A 13,010-nucleotide genomic window follows, 5' to 3' on the forward strand; every position below is an offset into this window, starting at 1 on the left:
ATCAGGCCTTTAATTAAAACAACGATGTCTCTTCCAGTGATTCCTCGTTCTCCCAGGTGAACACAGTAACGCGTCTCTGCAGCAGCTCCATCTCTACTATAAGTGTGTGCACACGAGTGGACCTTTAAGTGATTAAATGAATTAACCCCGCGAGCGTTTCTGTGCTGATGAGGTTGATGTTGGACCGATTTGTGTGTCGTCGTGGTCGTAGCCCGTGTTGACAATGACGTACCTTTTTTTTGTGACCTGATTCTGTGCGAGTTTGAACAAAAAGGCTGCGTTTACAAGAAGAAGAAAAAAAAACATACTGGAAACCAGCTGGCGTGGTGGTGTGTGTGTGTGTGTGTTTTTTATTTTTATTTCTTGTTTTCGTTTTGTTCCCCTGAACTGTGCTCGGGTGCCATTTTCCATTTTAACAAAAAGAATTTCAGAACTTTTTCTAACTGCAGTCTCTTCTTTGTTTTCCTACTTTTTCCCCAAGAACACAAAAACCTGTGTAGAATACAAACCTGTCCTCGATTATGTCTTTGTTTATTTATTGATTTGTATATAGAGATTTTGTTTTGCATTGTACATTCTCTCCTTTCTTGGTTATAGATTAATATATTCATGTATATATGAATAAACATTAAGTTTATAAAAGTAAATGGACTCTTTTCTCTTTATTATTGTGTCCTTTGTGTTAAGATTAATTCACAACAACTGTAATTATTGTACAGTAGCTTCATACTGGAAGACTTTAGTTAACAGAAGCACAGAGAGCTCAAATAATAAACGATCTTTTCTAATTAATGTGAATGTTTGAACTCTTAAACTGATCCTTAGAGATAATAATCTTTAACTTTTTAATAATGTAATAATATACACATATATACATAGACATAATTTGTAAAGAAGTGCACAAAGGAAGATAAGACAGGAACTTTATTCCTCTTTATTTGAAATAAATGTACACATAATATAAATATGATGAGAGTGGTGGAAGAAGTATTTACTCAAAATAAAAGTAGAAATACCACTTAAGGGTATTGATTTCAATAAGGATTAATGTTACTTAAGTTATATGTTAAAAAATGTTACCATAAAGACTTTTAATTTGATAGATTAACAGGTTTATTATATATATATATATATATAACATATATATATATATGTTATATATATGTTATTTTATATATATATATAATAACATATATATATGTTATATATATATATATTATATATATATATATATATATATATATAATAAACCTGTTAATCTATCAAATTAAAAGTCTTTATGGTAACATTTTATATATATATATTTATAATAACATATATATATATATATATATGTTATTATACATATAAACAAACCTGTTTATCTATCAAATTAAAAGTCTTTATGGTAACATTTTATACATATATATTTATAATAACATATATATATATATATATATATATATATATATATGTTATTATACATATAAACAAACCTGTTTATCTATCAAATTAAAAGTCTTTATGGTAACATTTTACACATATATATTTATAATAACATATATATGTTATTATAAATATATATGTTATTATATATTTATAAATATATATATATATTTGTTGATTGACAGAGTAGCTGCAGTTGCTGAACTGCATACGTCATCACTCAGCGTCAGAACCCTCTTGTGCTCCGCGCATGCGCAGTGTCTCTGATCTTTGTTGTTGTGCAGCATGGCGCTCAGTAAAACGTTTGGGCAGAAGCCGGTGAAGTTCCAGCTGGAGGAGGACGGAGACTTCTACATGATCGGGTCGGAGGTTCGTGTTTCTCCTATTAAACCAGCTGTTACTCTGATAATTCACTCAGTTATCAGTAAAGAGCTGTTTCACCCTGACAGCCGGTCCGCTAGCAGCTAGCTAGCAGCTAACACACCAGACCTCATTCATTTATTTCATGTTTTAATGTTAATTTAACTGAAAATAACCCAGAATATAAAACATATTCATGTATATGTTGATTTAACGGAGTAAAATGTGATCTGAAACTGTTCGTCTTCATCCAGAAGTCCCTCCTGTTCTCATCTGCTGAGCTAGAGAACCTTTAACATGATGCTAAGCTAACTGGCTAGTTAAAGCTGAATAAAGGCTGTTTTATTCTGCGTTATTTAGGTTTAAATAACATACAGCTAGTTGAAATGGGTTTTTTATTATTTATTTATTACTATTCTTGTGTTCTACTGTTTTGTAACCTGGCTGTGGCCTCTCATACTAATTATAACGTACACATTAGATGACATCAAGCATTAGCACAACAAACCTACAGAAGATCAGATCAGATGTTCCTTTATTAGTCCCTCAGGGGGGACATGTGCAGTGTACAGCAGCAAAGGGGATAGTGCAAAAAACAACATGCATCAGCTAACACAGTAAAAAAAAAAGATCTACACAAAGTGTAACAACCATTTAAATAGAAAGAAGTTTAAAAATAGGAGCAGTATATACAGTATTGACAATAAACAGACTATTAACACAATTGCACAAGTGGAAAATGGTATTGCACAGTGAGAATGAATGAAATTCCACCTGAAAATATCAGGTTATTGTCAGTTTGTTGGTGTGTAAGTGGTCTACTGGGAGCTGTGCTGGTTGTGGAGTCTGACAGCTGCAGGAAGGAAGGACCTGCGATAATCATAATATTGACTTAGCCAGGGTCATAGACACGGTATTGTAGAGGTACATAGACAAACATCACTTCATAGAAATGTGACCTTATTTAAATACTACATATGCGCCATGTTAACAGCTATCACATAAAACAAGTATGATACAAATGTTGACATTTCTACCCTGGTGGGTTAGAGCAGAAGTTGGGTTAACACAGATACATATTTATCATGTTATCTACATGTTGGGTTATTAGGTCTATGAAATATTAATATTAATCTTTATTTATATAACACATTTCAAAACACAGTTACAAAGTGTTTTACAATAAAAACAGAACACATTTAAAACACATGGATAATGAAATGTACTAAAAGCTGATAACTAAACACATAAAAACAAGTAAAATGTCATAAAACATAAATAAAATCACAGAGAAGCATTTCTAAAAAAGTGAGTTTTTAAAAGTGATTTAAGAGACAACAGAGTTTGCAGCCCTGATAGCAGGCAGGTCATTCAAGGTCTAGGTGCTCTGAATGCAACGGCTCTGTCACCTTTGTGTATGAATCTGGACCTTGGAACCGCAGGGAATGACGAATCTGAACATCTCAGATCCCTGAAATGTCAGAAAATTCTGAAAAATGGCCACCAATTTCCCGTAGTCCACACTGACAAATTGTTATTGCTAATTATGTCCGACCAACAATCCAAACTCAAAAAAGGTATTCAGTTTATTATCATACGTAGAAGAAAGTACCACATTTGCAAAACTGGAACCAGCAAAGAAAATGTGTTTGTTTAGCCGAAGTGGTCTGCCTTCATGTTTCTGTTTGTTTGTGTGTTCAGGTGGGAAACTACCTCCGTATGTTCAGAGGCTCCCTGTATAAAAGATACCCGTCATTATGGAGAAAACTGGCATCAGTAGAAGAACGGAAGAAGATCGTGGAGTCATCACACGGTCAGTAGAGTCCAGTCCTAACACATCCACAGCTGGGTGGGGTTGTGCCGAGCTTTGAGTCCCCTTCATTATGTGTTTCCTCTAATGTGAAAGGCTACTCTACTTAGACTATAGACTCTATTTATTACTGTTATTGAATAGAACACCTTAAGGAATACCTGTCAATTTAATAATATTGTCACTTTTACCTTTGTATACTTTTACACTGTACTACTACCTGTTTACATCTATACGTACAGTATATTTATTATTTCTCATTACGCCAATACATTTACTGCATTCCTGTTTATTCATTTTGCAATTACTGTACACCTGTCTACAAATATATTATATTTATATTTAGTTATATTTTATCCATATGGTTTAATTTCTGCACTAGACTTAGATTCTCATTTTTACTTTCTTTTCATACATATTTAAATGAGCGCTGTTGGAGGGAGCCTGACATCTTTCAGAATTTCATTGCCAACGACAGCTTCACTGTAGTTGTTGAATTATACGGACATTAAGAGTTATTGTTTTTAAAAAATATTTACCCAACAACAATTCAAGGAGTTGATTGGTTTATGTAGAAATGCATCTTCCACAAATAGAAATTGGAAGATCAGAAAATAAACTATGGTAAAACTGATAGTTCTAGAAAAATAAAAAGCAAAACTCATTTAAAGTGCCGGCCAGCTCAGTCCCACATTCACAGTGTCCGTGACTGCTTCTGTGTTGGTTTTTGACTCTTGTTGTTGTCTTTCAGATCACGGCTACACTCAGCTGGCCACCAGTGTGACTCTGCTGAAGGCTTCGGAGGTCGAGGAGATCCTCGACGGGAACGACGAGAAGTACAAAGCTGTCTCCATCAGCACAGAGCCCCCCGCCTACCTCAGGTACCTCCACCACTCACATCTGAAAACACTGTTCAGACAGGAGGACAGTGTGTCTGTAGAAGCTTTGATGTTTATGACATGTATTGGAAATGAGATCTCTGTAATGAGTCTAAAATTACAGATAGGGGAATGTTGCTCTGTTTACATGTTAGCATCACATCATAACGGTTCCTCTGGTCCCGTAGCTAATGCAAAAGAGCAATTAAAAAAAACTACTATTTAGATAATTGATTAATCAGTTTAAGAAATAATTAAAGAAAGAAATGTCTAAATTCTCTGATTCCAGCCTCTTAACTGTAAATATTTTCTGGTTTCTTTCCTCCTCTATGACAGTAAACTGAATATCTTTGAGTTGTGGACAAAACAAGACAAATGAGGACGTCATCTTGGGCTTTGGGAAACACTGACTGACATGTTTCACAATTTTCTGACATTTTATAGACCAAAAAACTAATCGATTAACCGAGAAAATAATCAAGAGATTAATTACAATGAAAGTAAGCAGCCCTACTTGTAATAATTACATTACCCCTCCTCCTACACATATCCAATCCTGGGAGAATGTAACCTGAAATGATGTCTATGTTGGTGAGATAAAATGTACTGCATGTCTTCACTGAGTTAATTTGAGATGGAATTGAAAACAAATAGACTATCTAATTTTTTGTATGATTTTCACATCCATCCATCTGTGTTGTTGTGTCACCAGGGAGCAGAAGGCGAAGAGGAACAGTCAGTGGGTTCCCACGCTGCCCAACAGTTCTCACCACCTGGACGCGGTTCCCTGCTCCACCACCATCAACCGTAGCCGACTGGGCCGTGACAAGAAGAGGACTTTCCCTCTGTGGTGAGCAACAGGACCCTGCACCAACCACACATAAACAAATTAAAATAAATCAATCAATGAATTAAGTAAGATTCTCAACACCTACTTATATCCCTGTGGTATGCATTGTATAATCTGACTGCAGTGTGTAACGTTAGCTGAAGTCAGTAAGTTTTTTAACCCAGTGTGTGTTTCGTCTTGTCCAGCTTTGACGACCACGATCCAGCAGTGATCCACGAGAACGCCACTCAGTCTGAAGTTCTGGTTCCGATCCGTCTGGACATGGAGATCGAGGGACAGAAGCTCAGAGACGCTTTCACGTGGAATATGAACGGTAACGTCCCGTCATCACTTTCTCTCCACTCAAACAAAGACTTTTCCATTGATGACCAAAAACAAAAACATTTTCCTCCTTTTTCTTTATATTTCCAGAGAAGCTGATGACGCCCGAGATGTTCGCTGAGATCCTCTGTGACGACCTGGACCTCAACCCGCTGGCCTTCGTCCCAGCCATCGCCTCCGCCATCCGACAGCAGATCGAGTCTTACCCGACAGACAGCATCCTGGAGGAGCAGACGGACCAGCGGGTCATCATCAAGGTGACGCTCTACTCTACCACTACGTCACACTGAGTATCTTTACGATACTTGTAGAGCAGACACGTCTCTTTCTCCCGTTGATTAAATGTTTGTGTTCCAGTTGAACATCCACGTTGGGAACATCTCTCTGGTGGACCAGTTTGAGTGGGATATGTCTGAGAGGGAGAACTCTCCGGAGAAGTTCGCCCTGAAGCTCTGCTCTGAGCTCGGCCTGGGCGGCGAGTTCGTCACCACCATCGCCTACAGCATTCGCGGCCAGCTGAGCTGGCACCAGAGGACATACGCCTTCAGGTACGGTCTCACCAACACACAGCTAAATATGTGATTTGTTTCCTGGCTGCCTTTTTTCTGAATGGACACTATCCAGTAGCAGATACAGTCTTATTTCTTAATAACATCTAAGTAGAATTTGAAGAGTTGCCGGTAGATCGTTCATTACATATTTCAGGTACAAGAAGCACGCATCAGTCACTAGCCAAGTTATCATTTTCAGGTTGTCCGTATGTACGTCCCATTCTTGTGTATGTCTTATCTCAGGAATGCTTGGAGGGAATGTCTTCAAATTTAACACAAACGTCCACTTGGACTCAAGGATGAACTGATTAGATTTTGGTGGTCAAAGGTCACTGTGACCTGACGTCCGTTCCATTCTCGTGAGCGCGATATCTCAGGAGCGCCTGGAAGGAATTTATTACACCTAGCACATACACAAAACAGAATTTGAATGTTCCTGTTACATCTCTGTTGTTGTATACAGTAGGTTGTCGCTGTGACCTTTGACCTCTTATCTGTAGGCTTCTTGTTCAGGATGCTGAAGAATCTCTCTTTCCTGACGTGTTTTTATATCTAACATCCAGACAGAAGCTGAACGAGGTTAAATGAAGGTCTAGTTTGTTGTGTTTTCTTCTCTGGGTGAAATGTAGCCGACAGTCTGCTGCTGTCTGAGTTTCTGAGTTTCTGAGTTTCTCAGGCTGTGAAGTCATGAAATATCTTAAAAACCCAGACAGCTCCACTGACCTCTAGCACAGCTGGACATCTGATGGTGTGGAAGAAATGTTTTATTTTCCAGCCTATGACAATGAACGATGATTTGTAATGTGTTTTCATTACAAACAACAAGAGATCAGATCAGTTATTATCTTTGCTGCTTGTTTTCACGTTTTCTTTGTTTCCATCGAGTCGGGATTGTTTCCCTAAAATTAGTTTTTCTCTCATGATCGTGTCTTTTTGTGCTTATCCAGGTCATCAAATATATATGATAAATGTTTTAGTTGCATGTCATAATATTTAGTTATAGTAACAGAAACAATATTTTTGAAGCTTCAAGTTCAGTTTGCATGTTTCGTATTTCGGGGGAAAAAGTGACTCCATGTTTCACTTTATATTAGAAAACATCTGATCTGAGTCACAACGGAAGCACTCGATGACGATCACTCAAAGTGTTTTTGTTCTCGTTGTTGTTCTGCAGTGAGAACCCGCTGCCCACGGTGGAGATCGCCATCAGAAACACGGGCGATGCCGACCAGTGGTGCCCCCTGCTGGAGACGCTGACAGACGCAGAGATGGAGAAGAAGATCAGAGATCAGGACAGAAACACGAGGTGAGTGTTTGTCTGGATGTTTGGCTGCCGTTGGTCGTCTGCTCTTTCTGTTTTTATGATTCCGTCCTCTCCAGGTCTGTCTTCAAAATAAGATTTATTTTTATCTCATCGTGACTTTTTATCTGGTTAGATAAAGGTTAATAAAATAAAATAAAATATATAGTACATTTGCAATGCCTGAATTGTTTTTTGTTTTTTTTACGGAAACATGGTCGAGTGGTAAATGAGTCTACTGGGCAGCGATTACTTTCTTTATAGATTCATCTTTATAGATTAACTTGAATATTTTCTCGATGAATCAATTAATTATTTTGTCAGATGTCTTGAACAACAGTCCAAAAGCAAAAGATATTCTCTTTACTGTCATGGAAGAGTAAGCGAACCAGAAAATAAACACATTTGAGAGGCGTTCTTTCTTCAAAGAAAACGATTGATCGGTGATCAAAGTAGTTGCTGATTCATTTTCTGTCGATTGACTTATAAATAAATCGACTTATCGTTGCAGTTCGAGTCACTATTCTACTTATATTTAGTGAAAAATTTATTATTTTTTTTAAGGAAAAATTCCAACAAAGTCTCAGGAAATTACAGACTCATAAATGGAAGCATTACCAATTATTTGATTAGTTGATAAACTAACTGTAAACCCAACAATCCGGATAATTGATCACCCATTTAAGTTATTTATTAAAGCTGAAATTCCAAACGTTGATTGTAAACTGAATATCTTTGGGTTTTGGACTGTTGAACAGACAAAACAAGCAAATTTAAGTAGTTCTGAAATGATTAGTTGATTAATCGGTAAGTTGATTTGCAGAAAATTAATTGGCAATCATTTTTTTATCAGTTATTAGTTGTTAAACTCATTAAAAAAATTAATGGTTCCAGCTTCTCAAATGTAACATATTGCTGCTTTTGTCTGTTTTATATCCTCACTAATTGAGCATCTTTGTGTTTAAGACAAAACAAACAATATGACAGCGTCGCCTGCAGCTCTGCACAACAATAAGGAGCATTTTTCCACAATTTTCTGGCATTTTATCGACTAAATAATTTGTTGATTGGTTGAAAAAATACAGATTAATTGATAATGAAAATAGGTGTTTGTTGCAGGCCTAATTTGAAGACGTCACTTTAAACTTTGGAAAGTTGTGATAAAATATTTCACATTTCATTTTTATAGATGAAACAATTAATATATATTAATATTGAATTAATAATTAGTCACACAGTAAGTGTTGTAACAGTCTTTTTCATCACAAGAGGAAACTGCAGTAGATCATTTTATCTCTCTGCTGTTGTTGTTGACGCTCTGTTCCCATTCTCACCACAGGCGAATGAGGCGACTGGCGAACACGCCTGCGTGGTAGAAGCAGCAGCATCGCCCCCACCCACCCCCACCCCACCCCACCCCTACAGCAGAAACGGCACTTGTCTTGATTGAGGTATGACCGCTGTCACGGTTCGCAACATCGGTAACAAAGACGTCCCTCCACATCGCATGGCTGGATGTCTTTATCTGCTCCTCCGGGTTCTCAGTCAGCTGTTCACCGTGGTATTTTTTTTATTTTTTATTATTATTAATGTTAATATTATGTTCTGTTTGGCAAAAAAAAAAACCCCGGTAGAAAATCCTTTGTGTTTTCCCTTCGGACCCCTCGACGGCGTGGAGAAGCTGCTCTCACTTTGACCACTGACTCTCTTGACCTGACCACAGAGGGAGGAAAAAAAACACACAGCCAGTCTCAGATAATATATTGTTATGTTGTATTTGTTGTCTTTTTGTACATTTTAATAATTCTTACAAAATAAAAAAAAAAAAGTGAAAGAGCTTGATTTGCCGTCTTGTCCAATTTGTATCTCAGAATGTCCCCACATCAAGTTTTCTGTCTTTATTGTTGCTTTAAGACGCTTTTCCACGCTGACAAGAACAATCACAAATCTCTGAAAACTGTTATTATTTGGGATGATGAAATGTGTGTTTTGTTTTTTGGGGGGGTCCCACAGAGACTTGTTGTTTGCGTGTTGTTGTGCTAAGCAATTTCCATTTTGTCCCTCAGTGTTTGACCCACAAAGGCAGCGGGTGAAAGTGCAGAGTGAGCAGACGGGGCTGATGGGATTTCAGGCCGTCGGCATTTCTGTGCAACCAGCGGCAATGACACAACAGCAGGGTCAGTCCTGCTCCGTTCAGTTCTATCTAAGCAACGTACGAATACAAAGTTTACTCATGTGGTCATGTTCAACAGTAGAGAAGCCAAGCTGTGGTCAGAAATTAGAGTTTGAAGATTTTTGCAGCTGCTTCCTTCTTTGGATGTTTGTATTTATTTATGTTCACAAAAAAGTGAATAGCTAGTATGTTAATATGCAGAAAAATTCAGTTTTTTTGGCCTATATATTTAATGAAAACGAATAATATTCACGTTTACATGCAGCCGTGCATGCTCCAATTAATGTAAAACGCCCCCCATAGCGTACGTCCTGCGGCTGCGCCCTTTAGATAACTAATATTTCCCTCCTTTTCCAACTGTGCAGTCATGTTGCTCTCGTGGTGTTTCACCCTCGTTTTCACTGTTCTGCAAGTTTTCTTCAAAACTGTGTTCTTCAAGCTTTTCTTTTTACGGCTGTGCACGAGAACAGACTCCGACGCCGTAAACAGGCAAGAGGCCGTGTGTCTCAAACTGCTGTTAAAACCTCAATTGAGACGCTTATTCTGAGTGTATACATGTCCAAAGAATGCTTCTAAAACCTGAATAATATCAGCAGATCTCACATGTCTTAATCAGAAAATGCTCATGATCCAAACGGAATATGCTGTGACCCATATCAAATTGGGAATATTGTCATATTTGGAATACCGGTTTGCATGTAAACGTAGTCACTCCTGCCTCTGTCTTATCCCCAGGTTTGGGATTTTATCAAGAATATTTGGAGGCATCAACACATATTTGTCTCTTATAAACGTGCTTGTGGTCTTAAACATCATTTTTGTTGAGTGTGGAAGTTCGTTCCTGACCTCAACAGTACATGTGACAGAATAATCTCAACTCAAAGGTCCACTTACTGGCTTTTTTATGCATGTCACGGTCTTCGGAAACGGGAGTTACAATTTCCCTTCTTATACGATCACCCATTATTACGTGACTGACCTAAGGTCACGTGAGGGCCCCTGATAAAGACCCTGAGATCAGGTTGAAGCAACAAAAAAAGCTAGTAAGTGGACCTCTAACCAAACACACGAGTGCATTTCCTTCATCATAAAATAGTTGCAAAGCTAATTCACAAAATATATTTGCATTGTTTACATCCAGTTTACTTGCTAGCATTCTTCTTCACTGCTTTCGTTGGCGCGCTACCGCCACCTGTTGGCAGGACTGTGTGTCATTTTTTATGCTCATGCGCGATACGAACAAAACGCCGACCCATTCCTAAAAACATTACTCTGTTGAGTCGTGGTCAAATCCTCCACATGGTGCCTATTTTAAGGTTCTTCTGCTTTGTTTTCCAAGAAAAAAGAAACTGTCTGTATTCCTTCTACCCATAATTCTTTGCATATTGATTTCTGTCCTAAAAAGACTGCAGCTCAGTCTTCTTCTGAGTTTCTTCGGCCATCTCTGTGCTGCTGTGTTATTGTCATTAAGGCAAATGAAAGCTCCGTAGTTTATGCTTAATGTGAACGTGGCGTTAAACTCCAAAATGCTTTGTCATAATTGAATATTCATGATGCTGACTTGCAGTTCAGTCCTTTATACGTCTTAATTGTCCTCTGAAAAGACTCGCAGCTCCACAGATCTTCTGACTGTCTTCCTGTGTCGTCTGATTTTGTGGATCTTGGTTCTGTTAGTTGTGCGGCTCCTCGTCCTCTTGCGCTTCCTGGAGGGGACGGTAGTCTGGGTCCTCCGGCCGGTCAAACAAGGTCCGTCTGTGAGGAGAGAACGGGGACCAAATGATGTTGCATAAAAACAAAATCTTCCTAAATAAGACAAAAACACTGATCTTCTTCTTTCTACTAATAAACTATTGTGGTTCTTACAGAAGTTCTGGTGTCGTCAGCAGCTTCCTTCCTCCCGGCTGGTTTGGAAACACGTCTTCTAGGAAGTAGTACATGTGACCGACACTGATACCTGAGGAAGAAACACATCACTGAGCCTCACTAGAGCACCACATGTGGATTAATCCGCCGCTGAAAATAGTCCCCAACAAATGCACCATTTCCTCCTATTTTTGATTGTTGACAACACGAAGACTATACTAGGATAATGCTCTGTTGTTGACGCTGTAAACATAGATGTACTCTACCATGTCAGAATACCTTTGAATCCCTTTTTTAAGTTTTTCTGATAAAACTCAGGATCCATTTTTGAACTGCTAAGAGTCTGATGATACAGTTTAGGCCTAATGCAGTTTGAAAATGTACCTAGTTTATGTTTTGTTATGTTATAGAAGCCATACACTCAGTGGCCACTTTATTAGGTACACTAATACAGTCCAATACAACAGTTTATGTCACGTACGTAACGTAACATATTTAACTTACATATGTAACTCAAGTTACGTAACAAACGTACTTATTTTAACCCAAACCACGATCTTTTCCTAAACCCAACCAAGTTGTAACGTAACGTACTTATGTCACGTACGTAACGTAACATACTTAACTTATGTGCTCAACTTAAATGACGTAACAAACGTACTTATTTTAACCCAAAGCACGATCTTTTCCTAAACCCAACCAAGTAACGTGAACATACTTAACTTATGTCAGGTACTTAACTTATATCACGTACGTAACGTAACATACTTAACTTACGTACTCAACTTAAATGACGTAACAAACATACTTATTTTAACCCAAACCACCATCTTTTCCTAAACCTAACCAAGTTGTAACGTAACGTACTTATGTCACGTACGTAACGTAACATACTTAACTTACGTACTCAACTTAAATGACGTAACAAACATACTTATTTTAACCCAAACTACGATCTTTTCCTAAACCCAACCAAGTAACGTAAACATACTTGACTTATATCACGTACGTAACGTAACATACTTAACTTACGTACTCAACTTAAATGACGTAACAAACATACTTATTTTAACCCAAACCACCATCTTTTCCTAAACCTAACCAAGTTGTAACGTAACGTACTTATGTCACGTACGTAACGTAACATACTTAACTTACGTACTCAACTTAAGTTACGTAACAAACGTACTTATTTTAACCCAAACCACGATCTTTTCCTAAACCTAACCAAGTTGTAACGTAACGTACTTATATCACGTACGTAACGTAACATACTTAACTTACGTACTCAACTTAAATGACGTAACAAACATACTTATTTTAACCCAAACTACGATCTTTTCCTAAACCCAACCAAGTAACGTAAACATACTTAACTTATATCACGTACGTAACGTAACATACTTAACTTACGTACTCAACTTAAATGACGTAACAAACATACTTATTTTAACCCAAACTACGATCTTTTCCTAAACC

At 37.6% G+C, this 13,010-nt stretch overlaps 2 protein-coding genes across 2 annotated transcripts in view; one reads left to right on the top strand and one right to left on the bottom strand.

The window, feature by feature from the left end:
* Positions 1 to 1,675: 1,675 nt before the first annotated feature.
* smarcb1a (SWI/SNF related BAF chromatin remodeling complex subunit B1a) lies at positions 1,676 to 9,337 on the top strand. Its single transcript, XM_074639474.1, is given in 10 exon segments — positions 1,676 to 1,702; positions 1,705 to 1,794; positions 3,487 to 3,598; positions 4,347 to 4,476; positions 5,186 to 5,323; positions 5,509 to 5,636; positions 5,735 to 5,901; positions 6,002 to 6,192; positions 7,370 to 7,501; positions 8,835 to 9,337. Coding segments are annotated over 10 exon segments (1,152 nt in total). The 3' UTR covers positions 8,872 to 9,337.
* The window catches only part of mmp11a (matrix metallopeptidase 11a), a 37,448-nt gene continuing 33,525 nt past the window's right edge, over positions 9,088 to 13,010 (bottom strand). Inside the window, exons 14-15 of the mRNA XM_074639815.1 lie at positions 11,532 to 11,622; positions 9,088 to 11,420 (exon numbers count right to left, since the gene is read on the bottom strand). Coding sequence (XP_074495916.1) covers positions 11,339 to 11,420; positions 11,532 to 11,622 — 173 coding nt within the window. The 3' untranslated portion in view covers positions 9,088 to 11,338. The remainder of the gene's footprint in view (positions 11,421 to 11,531; positions 11,623 to 13,010) is intronic.

This window comes from Sebastes fasciatus, chromosome 6, assembly GCF_043250625.1.
Source record: "Sebastes fasciatus isolate fSebFas1 chromosome 6, fSebFas1.pri, whole genome shotgun sequence".
In the NCBI taxonomy this organism is placed as follows: domain Eukaryota; kingdom Metazoa; phylum Chordata; class Actinopteri; order Perciformes; family Sebastidae; genus Sebastes; species Sebastes fasciatus.